This window comes from Pleurodeles waltl, chromosome 3_1 (assembly GCF_031143425.1).
Source record: "Pleurodeles waltl isolate 20211129_DDA chromosome 3_1, aPleWal1.hap1.20221129, whole genome shotgun sequence".
In the NCBI taxonomy this organism is placed as follows: domain Eukaryota; kingdom Metazoa; phylum Chordata; class Amphibia; order Caudata; family Salamandridae; genus Pleurodeles; species Pleurodeles waltl.
The window spans coordinates 799977949-799996467 of record NC_090440.1 but is presented as its reverse complement, the minus strand read 5'-3'; the positions used below and the strand labels follow the sequence as shown (position 1 = coordinate 799996467).

The following is an 18519-nucleotide window of genomic DNA, read 5'->3' as shown; positions in this document are numbered from 1 at the left end:
TCTTTGGTAAAATCGAAGTAGACGGACTTGTTTTTCAAATTATTATAATTTGAGTATGACGCATATAAAATCAATTAGTACATACTTTTGTTTACTGATAGGCAGGTCATTGATATTTAGTGCAATGTTTTGTATAGTTCAACGCTATAAAATGGTCCTGTGCGAAAAGATAAATTACGATATTATTATTTCCAATAATCCAAGTTCAAATAACATGCTAAAAGAAAAAAAAGACTAAGTGTTACAATAGAAATTAAACTTAGTTATGGAAGAAGTTTTATTTTACAGTGATGTGCATGAAAATATTATTTACAGAGGAAAATAAGAAAATACAGTCTGATCAAAGGCATATTTAAAATGATAAATAAGAAAATACACATTTCCCATTCTTCCCTATCTTCTAAACATTGCACCATACACATTTTTGGCTTATTTCAAAAATTTGAAATTAAGGGAAAGCCAAAATACTTTAAACGGTGTACATTTTAAACAAATGGAAAGAGAAATTAAAAAAACATCCATTTAAGAGACAAAACTGTTTAAGAGATGTTAACCTGACAATCGATGTCTCCATCTACAGGATTATTTTCAAACTGATTAAATATAAACAACACATTTCAAAACATTCCATCATAATCCGTTTCCTTTCTTGAGTCAAATGATTTTAAATATCACCTGTATGAATTGGGCCTACCTCAGAGGGGCACATTGCTTACTCTACACATTTCACTAGTGCCACGTTTTGATTAAGCCCCTAATGTATCATGTGAACAGACACACCAGGATTTTACAGAACACTAGCTATTTTCATTCAGATTATTGAGTGCTGTATTCCATTAGCACACCACTGTTTCAAAGGCAGTACAACGTTAACGATTTCTGCTCTACCTCTAGTCAACTGTGGAAAAAGTGGTTACTGTTTAGTGGTGGAGAAACACCAGAAGACATTCAGAAAGACTATAGCTGAAGTGGGAGCTTTTTTTAAATGCAATACAAGGCCTCAAAATGTGCAAATTATGCAGCAAAAACGTTCTTTTCTTTGGATGTTTAAATTACAACATAAGAAATTGTTGGGATATTTATTGCAACTAAGGAACGTCGAGGACTGCTTCCTATTGCCACGTTCAGTGGCAACCTAAAACTGGAAACATATCCTACTGAGCACAGGGTGTGCCAGCAAACAGGACACTGCACTAAAGAACAAATAAAAACACACAGGGGTGTCCCACGTATTATCTGCCCAGTTATTGTAATAGGTTCATTCTCTGGAGCCACGGTGGGGCATGTTCACTGGATTTCTTGCACCTCATTTTGCCTCACTTTTTTTAATCGATATTATACTTTTGCCCAGATTTGGTAGGTATGCTGTGCTGGTGCCCCCGACTGCCACATAAGGCATAATGAATTGTGGATATATATCAATCCCTCCTCGCGTATTTCTTTTTATTTGAATTAGATTGTTACGTTTTGATATTATACGGAATTAAGCACCACTATTTATATTGAGGACTTTTATACAGAGGCGCTCCACGACCATGTACAGGTGATTTGCAGTATACTTTTTATGAGCCCTTGGGGAAATGTATCAATTTGTTTTCACATTGGCTATACTCAGTTAAGTATTTGATAGGTAGGACGTTGCAAGACAAACGTGGAAAAAGGATTGTTACATCTATTTCCACAAAAAAATTACTGGCGTGGAAGTAGCAGCTATATCAAATAGATCGAAAGAAACTCGTCACCTATAGATAAGACTAGTTAAGAGTTAAATTCAAGCGTGTGAGGAGATGTACACTGCTAAGACAGATACTGTACAAAAAGAGATACTCAACTACTCCGTCACAAAATAATTGCAAAATGGTTATGTTCACAATTATTGTGCAAAGCCCACAGGGGTTCTTCAGGCCTAAATAGAAATGGTTCTTGCATAAAGTGATACCATGGCAGGGATCGATCCAAAGGAAAGTGGAGAGATCCAAGTCAGTGGCAGGCAATTTTACACATGACAGCTTGCACTGACTTGAGCTACCACTTGCGATTCCTCAGTGACTGCATATTCGTGCCATGGCATACAGGAAACCATGTTTTCTGCAAGTGCGCCACTAGCAGCAGCACATCGACGTTTATCTTTCAAGTAGTGAATAATGGTGGCTGATAACCCTTTCTGCGCCACTGGTTCCCCGGAAGGAAGTGTGACATAATAACTTGCCTGTTACAAGTGGGTGTAGACAAGTACTATTTTCAATCATTTATTTCAAGCTTGTTCTAATGTATGAACCAGCATGTAATAAAGAATTTCTGTGCACATGAGTGTCTGTATATGCCAACATCTTATGTATTAAAAGGTGCCGCATGTCTGTGTTCATTACACTAAAAGGGCAATAACTTTATGCCTCGCAATCTCTAAAGTTACAGGGTGATAACTGATATACAGAAAAATTTGCAGGAATATAACATGAATAATGCACAGATATACAAACATATGGAACTGTAAGAAGACCGCTATAGGCTTTATGAAACCCTTCTCGGAGGTCTATCTACGGAAAAGTAGCAGATACACTAAATAAATTATACACATTTAGACGAAAAATATAAATCTACAGTTTGCAACTAACAGAATTAAGCACATGTCCTTCTCACGTTCTTAGCGTTCACAATGGTGTGCAGGCTAACGTCACAACAGTAATTCGCAGCATTAGGTATGCCTTAAGTTTCATTATAACAAAATGTCAAACATGTCAGAATCCTGTTCATGTCCACCTTAGATGCAGAAACCTTATTTTGGCACAAAAGATAACAATGTTATATATACTGTTCATCGTGGTGGTTTCCTATGTTGTCTTTTTTATCTTCGTACTGGCAATGGATTTGGCTGGGTTTTTCTGTCCTATGGGATGGGTGTTGTGAGCAGGAGACTTGCTTTTTTCTCCTTTAGCAGGAGGTGCAGCTTGTTTTGCAGTAGGTGTGGGAGGTGTCACACAGTTCTCTTGATTTTCCTGACTGCGCCTTGAGTGTGATAAGGGGGAGGCTTTCCCACCAGAAGGCACCTGGAACAGAAAAATCACACATTATCAAACACATAATACATTAAAAAACAAATTGCCAATTAGAAATAACAATTTAGAAGGAAAAATATAGGAAGAGTTGTAAATAAAAAGTTACCTATCTGCAGTAACAATCTTTCTGGTGGAAAATTCAGAAATGTCAAAGCTCGCAGATCGTCGGTAGGGGTGCTGGTTTTGTATCGACACAGGAGGTCGTGTCAGGTGACATCACCAAAGTCATATAGTGCCCACACCAGTTTCCACCCATTTCTTCACACCCTTCGAGGCTAAATGACAGATTGACATCAATAGAGTTGTGCAGTTCAAAAATATATGCACATTTTGGATCTTATTAACTTTCCCTATAGCTATCGCTCACACAGAGAAGAGGGCAGGCCTGTGAAAATTCTGCAGGAAGACAGATTATCTTATCCACCAGCAAGATCGTTACCGCAGGTAAGTAACTTTTTCTTCTGATGTATACTTCTACCTATAGATTCCTCACCTGTAAAATAGATTCCATAGCCATAACCACCTAGGAAGAGTGTTGATGGATAGTGATACCAAGGAATCTTGCAAGATGAATCTAGCAGCATGACCATCCCTATGCACCTCAGAATCTAGCCAGTAATGCTTTGCTAATGTGTGAAGAGATGCCAAAGTGGCTGCCTTGCAGATCTGTCAATTGGAACATCTCTTGCAAGGGGAGAATGAACGGCTTTGGCTCTGGCAGAATGGGCCCTGATTGTTTCAGGTGGTTGGCAAGCGCGTATCAGGTCTTAATGGAGACGATGATCCACCTTGAAAGAGCCCTATTCTGCACTGCTTTACTCTCTTTGCATCCGCAATACCCTAAGAAAATCTGGTTTTCCAGATGAATGCCCTTAGTGCAGTCCAGGTAGTAGTTGGCCTTTTGCTTAGGATCCAATCTGTTCAACTGCTCCTCCTCCTTTTGGGATGGGGCATGAGATAGAAGTTCTGAAGGGTAACAGACTGACTCAAGTGCAAAGGAGTCACTGTCTTAGTCTGGAAAGCAGTACTGGCTGTCAACACCAACAGTTCAGGGTAAAATGATATAAAGGGCAGACAGAAACTAAGATCCTACCCTCCCTTACTTGCCTGGCTGAGGTTATTGCAACTAGAACAACTATTTAGAAAGTCACATCCCTAGGGCAAAACTGTGCATGGGCTCAAATTGAGTCTCCATCAAAAGATTTAAGACTAGGTGCCTGATTTATAGTTTGGCAGATTGGTTACTCCGCCGCAAACGTGACAGCTCTTCTATCAGCCTTTTTACAAGTGCATTATATCCTATGCCACTTTTAATATGGTGGATGGGATATCTGTCCATTTGTGGCAGAGTAACTAATCCTCCAAACTCTAAATCAGACCCTAAATTAAGGCCCCAGGGGGAACAACAAATAGAGTTGGAGGGTACAGACTTGCTACCCCTTCAGAAAAAAACATCACAATGGAGCATTTGAAGAGGGATTTTTGGTCTTGCAGGCAGAAAAACACAGACAATGCTAACAAATATCTCTTGACACTGCCAATTGCAAAACCCTCCAGGCAGGGGAGAGTGCAAATTGTAGGATTTGGGATAACTTAGCCTGCAACGGCTCCTGATTTTTGGCTGTGCACCATGCAACAAAGCTATTTCATCAGCCAGAGTAAACCAATTTTGTACAGGGGCAACATGCTGATAGGATGTTGTCACGCACCTTCTGTGGCAGCTGAAAGGAACCCAGATGTCCTTGTTCAATCTCCAGCCATGTATAAGGAGTCCTCTGAGATTAGGGTGCAGTAACATCCCCTCCTACAAGATGGGGCCGTCCACTGCAAAAAGCAGCTTGAGCAGGGGACATGTGGAGCAGAACAGGTCTGCATACCACACCCTCCATGGTCAATATGGGCAATGAGAATCACTTGCAGCTGTTCTTGGTGTATCTTCCTCAGAACCAGAGGGATTAAGGGTGTGAGGGAAAATGCAAAGTGTAATGGAAAATTCAATTTCAACTGAAACGCGACCCCAACCGTACCCTTAACAGATACTGGAGGCACAGAACTGCTGGCATTGAGTGTTGTACTTGGAGGCAAACAGGCCCACCTGAGGAGTGCTCCACACAGCGAAGATGTCCTGGCCTGCCTGTGGCAGAATCTGCCAATGATGATTGGCAAGATAACGCTGGCTGAGGCTGTCGGTTCAGCTATTCAGCGTCCCCACTAGATGAGTGGCTGTTCAGCAGCTCTCTTGGTGGTGTGCCCAAGAACACAGTCTCAATGACTCCAGACAAAGGTCAGACTCTACTCCCCTGTGCTTGTTGGAGAACCACATAGCTGTAGTGCTGTCTGTCAAGATCTGACAGCATTGACCTTGGATGAAGAGAAGAGGCTTGAGTACCAGCTGGACTGCTCGCAGTTCTAACAGGATGATTTGAAAAACCTGACCTTCTGGAAACCAGAGGCCTCTGACCCCCAGATCTTCAAAGTGGTTTCCCCACCTTAAAGTGGAGGCATCCCCAACTACCGTAGCCAGGGTAGGAGGGGAAGTGAAGGTCATCCCACCACCTAGTTTTGTCTTGTTTCCCCAACAACCCACTTCCACTGCAGTGCTTGGGGAGAACACAATGGAGCCTGACCGATCTCTTACATACTGTAGTCACTGTATGTGGAGGCACCAATGCAGGGACCTCATAGGTCTATGTGTGTGCGTGACTAGGAAAATGAAGGAAGCTAGCAGACCTTGGGAGCTCAGAATCCTCAGGGCTGGAACTCTCCAGCTTGGTGAAAGGAAGGTGCCATATTCCGGATGTTGGAAATCCTCTGCAGTGGAGGAAATACAGAGAGAAGAGTGGTGTTGAGTACTGACCGTATGAACTGGAGTCACTGGGTGGGCTTAAGGTGAGGGTTGGGCTTTTTAATTTAATGGAAAACCCCAGGTTCCACAGCAAGGATACTGTTGACTGCATACAGCACAGTGTCACCTCCAGTGACATGACTTTGATCAGGCAATTGTCCAGGTAAGGGAAAATAGGGATGCCTAACCTTTCAAGATGGGTCTCAACCAGTGCCACGACCTTGATGAAATCTCAACCTGCCCATGTAAAGGCAAAGGAAAGTACTGCAAATAAGTAATCTGTAAAACCCATTAAAAGTACAAATCTCTGATGCGACCATATGATCAGGATGTGGAAAGAAGCATCCTGTAGGTCGAGAGACACTTTCCAGTCTAGTAACACTTGGAAGAGGGTCAGCATCTTCAACTTTTCCTTTTTGAGGAAGAAGTTTAACTCCCTGAGGACCATGATGAGATGCAGGCCACTGTCCGTTTTGACCCTTTTACTGCTCTGGCACTCAATCCACTGTTCCTTTTCCCAGAAGTGCCGCCACCTCTTGTTGGAAGACAGCCAAGTGATCTGGAGTGGAGGAGGAAGACAGGGGCATGATGTGGGTGGAACCTGAAGTGGGTATCCTTTTTCCACTATTTGGAGTACTCACTGGTCTAAAGTAATGGCTTTCCAGGCCGGCAGAGAGGGGAATACACGTCCTCCTACAGGTTCCCGGAGTGATTGGAAAATAGAGCTAAGGCTGCTTACCCGGAAGACAGAGCAGTAGAGTATGGAGATGAGGAGTACCGGGAGGGTTGCCAGAGAGATGTACAGCCTTTCCCTGTGCTTCTACCCTTGCACTGGTGGACCAATGAGTTCTGAGGTGGTCGACTTTGTGGCTGGGAAGGGTGTCATTGCCAAAGAAAGAAACCCTCAGAAAATCCCCAAAAGTGACAGAAAATCCAACAGTCCCTCTAGCTTAGAGGCTGTGAAAAGTCCAGTGAGCAGGTAGTTGCCTTGCTGGCTTTAGACCTCTCTAGGGCAGCATTCACCTTATTTCCAAATAAACAGATCCCACTGAAAGGTAGATCCATGAGACTGGCCTGCATATCCCTAGAGAATCAAGATGATCTAAGCCAGGCATGGCGGGAATAGATATTGAATAGCTCATGTCTCTTACTATGGAGTCAGCGGTTTCCAAGCCAACTTTATATTGTGCCTGGAGGCATTTTGCCCATCCTGGAGAACCTCCTGAAAGTGTGCCCTCCAGTATATGCGGGCCAATGAGCTGGACCACGTGCCAAACAGCATGTGTGTAAAAAGCGAGCAGACCCGCTGGTAAAAACCAGGCAGGGACCGCTGTGTGGCATCAACACCTCTAAAGGGTGCATAGGGTGATTAAGTCGTTCAGTGCACACTGCTCTCTCCACAGCTCTTTGTATTCTCCTTGCGTTAAGTGCAGAAAAGGGAAGACTGCCTTTTAGAGTGTGCAGCAAAATACCCAATAGGTTTTGCCTCTCCATTGCCAGCATAAGCTGATTACACTGCTGAGAATATTCATGATGCCTGTGATAATTAAAGGGCTTCCCCATAACAACGGTCCCGTCCTCCATTCAACAAGCACTGGTACCGGCAAACAAGCATTGGTAATCACAAACACTGTTCCTTCTTGAAGAAAGCTTTACTTTCCCATGGCCGTTATAATCAAGCAACATCACCTGATCTGCTATGGCAGGCACAGATAATGACAACTGGGGGTCAATGGAGGAGGAGCAGATGCTCCTTCCTTTCCATAAGGAACTGGTAGACGCTCTAGATCAGTGGTTCCCAACCTGTGGTCCGGCGACCACTGGGGGGGCGCGAAGCCTCCTCATGGGGTCTGTGACTGCTTAGAAAATGTAATAACAGCTTTTAGTAATAATTCCTTGGGGGTCCCTGGATTCCAGGAATGATTCAGTGGGGGTCCCGGGGTTCCAGTACTGATAAGGTGGGGGTCCACAGAAGTCAAAAGGGGGAGAACCACTGCTCTAGGTGCCTCTCCACATAGAGCAATTTCCTCAGCCTTGGAGCCTCTGAGTAGGCATATAATAAAACTTATTGCCAGATGCAGTGTTCTAATCACTGGCAGGTAAGATGGGGGCCCTCACCTCCAAGTGACACTCAACGCATCCTTAGGGGCAAAGGCTCTTACAAACCCACTGTAGCATCCTCCCCAGCATGGGTACTCATAAATGAACACACCATACACAGAGCTTGTTCTTACACATCTTTATTTTTCTGCATCAGGAACTAAAAGGGTCTCGTTATTGCTAACTCATAAGACACTACACCTCCTGGAGCACTGACTAAACGACCAGATCGTGTTCTCGGACGCTGGGAAAATAAAAGAGAAGAATCCATGAGTGTTGCTGGTGATGTAAGGATGGGTGCAGTCAGAGGGTGCTCTGCTATCTGAGTCAAATCAGTCTCATCTTTGACATTAGGAACTAATGAACGATGACGAACGAGGAGGCACGTGTCTGAAGTGCAAAGAATCTTGCATAATTAACTTTCCAGGACCGTGAGCAGTCACCATGTGCCCTTTGCTAGTCACAACTTTAAAGGGTTCAGCATCAAAAGGAGCATCAGATTTACATTTCGTCTGTTGTTGCACCAATACTCGATTTCCTTTACTGTAAGTAATGTTATTGGCACATCCATGTTAGTCAGCATATACTTTCATCTTTTATTTACGACTCGTTTCTTTTTGACAAAGTTCACCATCTGTTGGAGATCTCCTGTTGGTCCATTGTGGTAACTTGGTTGTCATGGCTCTCACAAACATCAGTGTGGCAGGACTTTCACCTGTTGTTGAATGAGTCGACTGATGAGCGTACAATGGAGGACTGCCATCAGATTAAGCTTCTCCAATTTATCACGTTGAACAGTCTTTTTAAGTGTGCCCATAAACAATTCAACAACATCATTTGCTTGTGGCCAAAGAGGTGTGATTTTCTAATGCTTCACAATGAGATGAGTAAAAAGTTATTGACTGTTGAAAGGCGGACCACTGTTAGAATTGAAGGAACACCCAATCTTCTACTAGTGGAAATAGGGAGTATTCATCCATAATCACCATCAGGTAATGTCTATTGTCAAGAGGACCAAAGAAATCAACAGCAATTATCTCCCATACATGTTTGGTAAATGTGACATGTTCAAGGTATGCAGAGTGATTTTGGGAGATAAGCAATTGCACAAATGACAATGACTTGTTGTTGCAGACTCTTTGGTATGATAATTCTTTAACCTTGTATGACAATGTCTTCTTGAGTAATTGACAGTTCATCTTTTACATTTCTAAACTTCTGATATTCGCGGTTACGTATAAGAGGTCAAGTGTGTTGTTCCCAGGACTGATGTGCAATAAGGTCCTTCAGTTTCAACATGTCACTGTCTTTGCTTGTTGCAGTAATAATTTGTTCCAAATAAACAGCAGCAGGGATGTTTGACTTTACAATGAAGATAATTTAGACTTCAGCTGCTTTGGAAGGAGTATATTGTAGCCATATTCCTGTAGTCGCAAACACCAACCTTCAATTCTGGAATGCAACTTGGTTTTTGGATTGTCAAAGATGGTAAGAAATGTTTTATGATCAGTTACAAGAGAGAAAGGTTTTCCATATAAGAATACATGGAAATGTTTGCAAGCCCACGCAACTGCTAAAATATATTTTTCAACTTGTGAAGAACACTTTTCTAACCTCCTGTAATGCATTACCAGGTAGAGACCATATCTAGCTGCAGGTTCCATACTTTCGAATTTTCCAAGAGTCATACTGGCTCCAGAAGATTTTTGCATGAGTAATACTCCTGCGTGTCATTGAGTGGCTTTGTTTGGTTCTGCGCGTCATCGTCATTGGCACTGGAAGAGGCGTTGCGTCCCCTATATGGGTGCCACCCAGGAGCACTTACATCAGTTACTTTTCACGACTTTCCATACCAGGAGCCCAGTGTCATGAAGTGCACAGTCTCTGTCAGATTAGGCACGTTCGGTTTGTAACAAACGTCTGCATACACATACCACAATTTGCCTTCAAGCATTTGGGTGTCCACTGTGTTGGGCAAGGATCGCACCTAAACTGAACAGGCTTGCATCAACAACAACCTCTGTGAGCAGCTTTGGATCAAAGTTGGCCATTTCAGTGGCGTTTTCAATTACATGTTAGATTTTCTTAAAACTTTGTTCACATTTATCTGAGCAGTAAAATAAAAAATACATTTTTGTTAAGTCTCTTAAGGGAGCAGTGACTGTGGCAAAGTCATGTATATATCTAGAACAATAATTGGCTATGCCAAGGAGTGAACCTAACATAGTAACATCTTGTGGGAAATTGGTAGCTGGCAAGGATTGCACTAAAGCTGGATCCAACATCATACCCCATCATAAAAGATATGGCCAAAGAATTTGAGTTTTGTTCTGTGGAACTCACACTTCTCTGCATTCAGGGTTAGACCTGCATCAGCAAGTAGTCGACAAACTTGTGTAAGGGCTTTAGCATGTTCTTTTCATGTGGCCAAAACAACTAATATGTCTTCACTGTGGTTGAAAGCATTTGTGACAGGCTTTATTATATGTTGAATGACATCTTGAGAAAGTTCTGCAGCTAATGACACTCTGAATCTTAGGGCCTGATTTAGAGTTTGGCAGAGGGGTTACTCCGTCACAAACGTGACGGATATCTCGTCCACCATGTTACAATTCCATTATAGCCTATGGAACATGTAATACAGCAGATGGGATATCCATCATGTTTGTGACAGAATAAGACCTCCGCCAAACTCCAAATAAGGCCCTTAATTCCTTTATCTGAATAAACCAATGTGAGTAGAAAAGTTAGTAATGTACCTGCAATTTTCTTCAAGTTCCAATTGATGATACCCTTTGTTCAGATCAAGATGGGAGAAGACTTTGGCACCATTTAACTGTGTGATCAAGTCGGGAATTTGCAGACGGGGATGTTGTTCTCTTTCAATTGCACTGTTAGCTTGACGCATACCGACACAGATGTGTGCAGGTCCTTCACTGTCCTTTTTAGGCACTACCACTAGGGGCAAAACCCACAGAGTTGGACCAGTAATTCTGTATTATAAAAAGACCAGCTGCAGACTTCCTAAGATTAGAAACTGTGGTAATCCATACTTTCTGGAGTTTTTAACAATGAGTTGATATGCCTGTCATGCCCAGTGCTGCAAATGCAACATGCAGTAATGTACCTTTAGTCAGTAGGTATAAGGTGTGTGTCAAGCAAAAATGTTTTTGGACCGTACATGAGGCAACTAAGGTTCAAGTCAAGTTGTTAGATATGAAGGGTAACAATCTACAGGCAGTCCTGCTTTTAAGCTAGCCGCAAACTGCAGTTTGGGATTCATATTGTTTACTATTTCCATTAAAATTACTGGCTCAAAGGATTCTAAGTGCTTTAGGATAACATTTTAGGTCTTGGTGAGAGTGCCACTTGCCTTTATTCACATGGAGTTTACAAAATCAGATCATCCTATGTCCTAGACTGCCATCTCCCATGTGATGGACATAGCCACAGTTTACCCGCACAAACTACACAATCATCATGCCATGAACCACAAGACTGCTTTAAGCGTTTTACCTGTGTTCTGTTTTCTGCTTTGTTGTCTCTGACTTTACCAACTGTAAATATTGTACAGTCTCTATCTTCTTCTGTTTGTACCCTACACTGTGCCACAGAAAAGTGCTAACTGTGATCAGGCAGGGCAGCTGTGTGCCTCAGCATGGGTTGTAAGCACGTCACTTCCAGGATCTGGTGGGTGCTTCTGGTGTCTGTAATGATTACACAGTGGGCCTCAGCCAGACATAACACATGCAGAAGTCGTACAATGCCAGAGTGTGTGGGAGCGGTGTTGGGCTCAGAGGATGCTGCCTGTGGCCCAGAAGGTTAATGAGGCGCAGTCGAAAATATAAAGGTCTGGTGCACCTCGCATCAGAACTAGAGGGCACAGAGTTATATCTCAGCTCCTAACAGCTACTGAAGGAGTGGAGGCTGCAAAACCTGTCTGACTATAAGGAAACAGATAGCAAGCACAGCACATGCTTCATTTGAGTAGAAAAGAAACCAGGATCACAGAAGAACGAAAAAAAGTGTTACTAGTTTAATGAGGTGGGGGTCATGGGAGACGTTGCATGAGGCAACAACAGAGACCGCTAACAAAATGCACTGCATAGCTTGCATTTTATCATGAGTGAATGCAATTTAATTTTCTACTTCTCTGGTGCCTAGAGTATGCACCCTGTCTAGGTAGGGACCACAATCCTAGTCAGGGTAAGTCAGAAACACACTTCAAATTAACATGTGCTCACCATCTGTTAGCTTAAAGGAAGCTTCAAGGTAACCCCAATGTTAACCTACGGGAGAGATAGGCCTTGCAGTAGTGAAAAATTAATTTACCAGTTTTTCACTACCTGGACAAGTTAACCTTAAAAGTACATGTCCAACTTTTTAAATACACTGCATCCTCCCCTTGGTGCTAACCAGGGCCTACCTTAGGGGTGACTTACTGGTAATAAAAAGAAAGGTTTGGGCATGCAAGTGGGGATACCTGTGAGGTCAAAATGACAGTTTAAAACTGAACACACAGGCTCTCAAGTGAAAGGCCTGAGACATTCCTGAAAGGCTACTCTAGTGGGTGGGACAATCAGTGCTGCAGGTCCACTAGTAGCATTTAATTTCCAGGTCTTGGGCATATATACTGCACTTTACTAGGGACGTGCAAGTAAATAAAATATGTCAATTGTAGAGAAGCCAATGTTTACCATCTTTAGAGTATAGAACACCTACACTTTAGAAATGGTACGCAGCAGTAAAGTGCCCGAAATCCTAAAGGCAAGCACAAATGAGTCTGAAAAACTGGTCAGAAAAAATGCATTGTTCCCTTAGGAAGCCACTAACAAGATCTTGTACATAACCTTTGACAAATTAGCCAGCATAGTTTCATAGGTGAAAGCAGCAATGCCAGCGGAGGCAAATCAACACTAAACAAAGTCGATCATCATCTACATCGTCTTCCAAGAATTATTCAATTTCAGTGTCAAGTGAGAGTGAGGAGGACAAATGTGTGATGTTGATGTTTACGTCAGGAAAACGTGCCCATGTTGGATTGGCCGCATGTGAAGAAAAATAAGACTTGAAGAAATGTCAACAAGCAATGGGATTCGTAAGCAGAAGAACCAACAGTGCTCTCCCAGAGAGTTTGCTGTAGTCCAGCAAACTGCTTGTGCGTGCCAATGTGCCTCAATCGAAGTGAAGACTGAAATTTGGCATATATGGAGTCAAAGCGCCACTCCAGCCAGTGACAAGCTTTCAAAGAAGACGAAGGCCCTGCAGAGAAATTTGTGTATCATTGGCCAGGAATCTGCTGGGGAAGCCGTCAAAGCGGTACTGTGCCCCAACACAACACAAAGCCATATGATTTATGGAATGATAATTTTAAAGGCAGCGATCACCGGCTATAGAGAAGAGAGAGAAGTGCTAGAGTCAGTGAGAGCTGAGTGCAAAGATGTGCTAAAAGTAGTGATAGCCTGAGAACAAGAGACACTAAAAGCAGTGAAATCCAGGTGAATTACATACAAGGCTAGGGCTGTTTTGCCACGCTCAGGTGCATTTGCGAGACTGTGCGAAGCTTTTTTGAAAGGGCTTTTAGATGCCCTTGATAGTCGGGAAGTGGAGTCCCACCCTGGGTTTACCCCTGATGATAACAACTACTTGACTGGAAGCAGATACCGGGCACAATCCCGATAATCTAGATAAGGATTCTGGCAACAAACCAGGTCCCAGTAGCCCGTGTAGGCCGGAAGGAGGCTCCAAATGCCCGAGGGTGGACAAACGGGATGATGTAACCCTACAGGAATCAGCGGGATCTCCAGACATGTTGGACTCAGAGGACATATACAACACCCACTCCACAGATTGGGCATCAGCTGCTAAAGTAGTGCAATATGTGGCAAACCGCATTTGAAAATGAATGGCCTGGGGAAGACTGAGGGGAGACTACCCTAGCCTCTTGCTGACCAGGAAAGAGACCAGGACCCCCGGGATTGAGAGTAAGACTCGATCTAAAGGATGCTTACCTCACCATTCTGATTCTTCCCCCACCACAGACACTTCCTGCAATTTGAATAGGAGAGACAAATCTCCAAATTCACCTGTCTTCTGTTCAGTCGGTCCACCGCAACCTGGTGTTTCACCAAGGTGCTTCGACTAGCTATGTAATGGTTGTGCACACAAAGATCAGACTTAAAGTCACCTTGCACCTTACAGGCTCAACTTCAGTTGTTGATATTTCTCATCCAGGATCTCAGCTTTGTTTTCAACGTGCAGAAATCAAAGTCCAGCCCAAACTAGATGCTCATTTTCTTGGGATTTGAGATGGACACCATTCTTCAGTTGTTGAGATTACCTCAGAGAAATGGTCCTCATCCACAGTAAGTTGTGTAAAATGCTGGAAAGAGAGAGTATTTCTGTAAGACACCTGACCAGGATTGTAGGACTCCTATCCTTGTCAATTCAAGCTTTCTTTCCAGGTCTGTTGCACTACAGAGCGCTTTAACGCCTAAAGGCAGTGCACCTCTGGAGGGGTTTAACGTATGCCCAGGAAGTCACACTCTTTCACGAAGCTCAGCCGGAGATCCATTGGTGGCTCAACCATATGCGTGCATGGAATGGTAGAGTCATCTTTGGCATGACCCCGGATCTAGTTATCACGTCTGACACAAGCCAACAAGAATGGGAAGCTTCCTGTGGGGATGTTGCCACAGGAGGTCCATGGTCAGAATATGGAGACATTTTTTGTCCGAATTGGCGGGCATCAGGTTAGCATACCGCACAAACAATGCATGTAGGTCAGCCATTTCGGCAGCCCATGCGCCTTTTCAAGACATTCCATTGGGAGAACATCCTGTTGTCTGTAGACTCTTGGGAACATTTCAGTTGTCTACTCTTCCATTACTGGAATACTCACCCTATAGGATGTCAATGCAGTTCTTTGACTATTACAGTCGAGGCAAGACAATGAATATCTAACCCGTAGTGAACTAACAGGTAAGTTGGCAATTTTACTATGTCTAATCTCATGCAAGAAAATGTCTGATGTGCAAACACTATACATCACAGCTAGCATGTTTACCAAAGAAGGGGTCTCTTTTACCATTCCTAGGAGGACCAAATCCAACTCAAGGGTGGTCCATTACACAGCTTTTCCTCAACATCCCAAACTGTGTGTGGTTCGCTGCTTCAGGGCATATGAGACCATGGAAGACGATTTCTACCCTCCTCGGACAGCTCAACTACTCATACTTCTTAAAAAACGTTCAATCAAGTTTTGTCTGCTACCATCACTTGATGGGTTTTACAGGAAGCTGGCACTGACACAACTCTATTTGTGGTACAACTACTAGAGGGTCAATATTGTCAACAGCCTTTTCTTTGGGGGCCGACTGAAGCATATCCTCAGGTCTGCAGATTGTACATTTAAGACTGTCTACTTTAAACCAGTGGTAGGAATGGCATCACTTGTGGTCAGCCAGCTTTAAACTAGCATAATCCAGTCCTAACATAGAATGTAAAAAGTCCTAGCTACCATGAAGGAAAGTTTCAATTCTATTAAAGACACGGATTATCCTTCCCAGTTATTCTAGTTCAGAATACCCTCTGTCATTTGGCATGAGACTCACAACATCGAGGATAAGTATGGTGAAGCTTATGTACGATTGTATTGATACTGTTTTGGTTGTTCATGTGGGGAATTGATGGTAACTCTAAACTGACAAGTATCTTCAATAAGATAAGAAAACAAGATTTACTCTGTTACTCTTTTTTCCTTGTATTAGAGCAGAAACAAGATTTTTAACTGATTGGTTTGGTCAGAAGTTGCCACACGAAGAAAGACAAAGTGCTTTTCCTCAGTGGATGATTAAATAGGACTCTCTATGGTTGTTAGTTGGCTATGTTTAAAACTAAAGACTCCTGGAATATGTAGTCTTTTGTTAAATGGTATATTGTATGTTTTGTATCGGCTGCTGACTTAATAAACTGAAAGAGAAATCCATAATCTGAGCCTCCATGTCCTTTTAAAAGGTAGCATCAGGATTGCACCAAATGGAACACCACAAGATTAATGGTGCAAAGTTGACATGATACTCGACATAGGATAAATCAAGCGCCTCATGGACCGCGCATGTTTATGACCTGACTGGGAGACACAGAGAAAGACATCTAAAAGGGTTTTAACTGTCTAGATATTAACACTGCATCAACTGCATACAAGAGGACAGGAACAGAGCGGCTCTTCACAGTTTCTTTGTCTCAGCCCTTGCTAACTAAGCTCGAGTCTAGTCACCTAATATATAATAAAAATAAAATGAGCACTGGGACACATTCCTGATGAACTTCTCGCGCCAGAGTAAAGTGCTCAGCACATTCACCATTGGCCCCATATCGGAGAAATGCTTTACGATAAAAATGGAGGGTTTGTTAAAAAGCGACCAAACCACTATCAACTCCCATAGGCTCTAACATGGTCCATAATTTCGATCTAACTGCACTGTCAAAAGCACAAGTGAGGCCCATAAAGACTGAATAGACAGGGCAGTGTTTGAAATTGTGTACTTGCTTATCAGAAGAAGCAGGTTAAAACACTGTTCCAACGTGCCCAATCCAGGCCTAAATCCGTACTGCACACAGGAAATTATATGTTTGCAAATCACCCAAGATAATAATCTGCTAAAGGTAACCCTACCTATGACATTCATGGTGAAAACTGATAGGGAAATTTACCTGTAGCAGCTAGGAGTCATACCATTTTCTTTTTAAACACAGGGACTACAAAAGGTGAACGTCAGGTATCTGGAAGGACAGTTTTACAAGCTAGCTTAACATAGTTGGTAATTGGAGGAGCCCACAGTTCCACTTTGAGTTCATGGAGGTCCATGGGCATGTCATCCGGCCCTGGAGCTTTATTCTCAGGACTGTCTTGAATAGCCTCAGCCACCTACTTCAAAGAAAATTCCATATCAAAGGGGAACGCTGGCACTGGTAACTCTAAATCATCATTGTCTGGGGCAGGTGAACCATACATTTTGGTAAAATGAGCAACCCTATCCTCTGGGCTGATTTTTTAACACAAAATTATTATGGCCAGTGTTTGTCCTGCAGGAGTGACTTATTGATTCCAAGGCTCATACCAATTTTCTTTTACATATAGCCTACTTATATTCCCTTCTACATGTTGGTACTGTCTCCTTGTCCCTAGGCTTGACAATGAGCACACTACGTAGGCATTTATTGGTTTGCCTACACGCATTATCAAACCAAGATTGGTGAGGTGCATTAGTGTGTTTTTGGGACTTCAATAAAAGGGCTCTGATCATACTCCCCAGCTCAGAAAAGATTTCAGCATCACTAGCTAGGCATAACTCCAAAGCAAGACAGTTTGTCACCAGTTCTGAATGGTAGACACAAAGCTTACGTTGGATGTCACTCAGATTAGCAGGCCTCCATACTATCATGCAACCTTGTCCCTTGTACTAGCATTAGTACTCCTGACATCAGTTTCCAGGGACTTGACTCCAGGCACTTGAGGGTAATAATATAAGGGATAAAGTACCCCTTGCAGTACATTACAAGGATACTACAAATCAATGAGGAGTTCCATAACCATCAAGAGGAACGAAGCCAAGTTCCTTGATAAATTTATGGAACTCTTAGGTGACTTGCAAAATCTTAATCATGTACGCCAGGGGCTATCCCATATGATACATGGTCACACTATCAACTTGCCCACAAACCACTTAAAACTTTGGTGTGCAGCTCTCACGTTTTTTTTTGGAAACATGAAGACTAAAAATAAACCTCTAGTTGAAAATTAAACACATCAAAAACCTGATAGTTATTTGTTTCAAACACATATTAGACACAGTTCAATACAAGTCAGTTTTTTTTTAAAAAGAAAAAGATGCACTAGCTTGGAATGTATAGAAACATGCAGAAAGATTCTAGCATTTCTCTAACTATTAGAATGACTACAAAAAATGTTCTCCCTGCTGGCTATATAAGCTAAAAAGTAGAAGAAAGAAACGCAACAATCTGTTTTCGTTGCTTTAAACAGCTGCTTAAATTATGCTCAGTGACCTCACATGCCTTTCACCTTGGCTGCTGGCTCTGACAGCAGGCATTGACACGTCAGAACTTGACTGTATAACCTATAATAGTCGAGTTCTGACGTCTTTTTTTTTTTATAATCTGTGACTGGGTGCGTCAGACGTCACCGATCAGAAAGAAATGAAAGACGCTTACATAGGGATTACAGAATCCCATGTATTATAAAATGATCATGATCGTTATAAATACTAGGGCAAACAGTCCCATCCACAATTCAGTTCAAGAGGTTCCTAGAGGCAAATCTATAATTATTTATTGTTATATGAATTCCCCCCAATGTAAGTGGCTTTTGAAAGGCAGGTAGGTGTAACCTGGTCAAAAGCATTAGACAGATCAAACTTGAGCAAGTAGGACCTACCAAAGAACTAGACTCAAATATCCATTCCACTGAGGTTACAATCAAATTACCAATGTTGGCTT

General features: G+C 42.5%; 1 protein-coding gene across 3 annotated transcripts in view; it reads right to left on the bottom strand.

Moving 5' to 3' along the window:
* Positions 1-253: 253 nt before the first annotated feature.
* STK33 (serine/threonine kinase 33) overlaps positions 254-18519 on the bottom strand; it is a 788409-nt gene continuing 770143 nt past the window's right edge. For all 3 annotated transcript variants that reach the window (XM_069223669.1, XM_069223668.1, XM_069223670.1), the window contains one exon: positions 254-3047. In XM_069223669.1, the coding sequence (XP_069079770.1) occupies positions 2832-3047 (216 nt within the window). In that variant the 3' untranslated portion in view covers positions 254-2831. The remainder of the gene's footprint in view (positions 3048-18519) is intronic.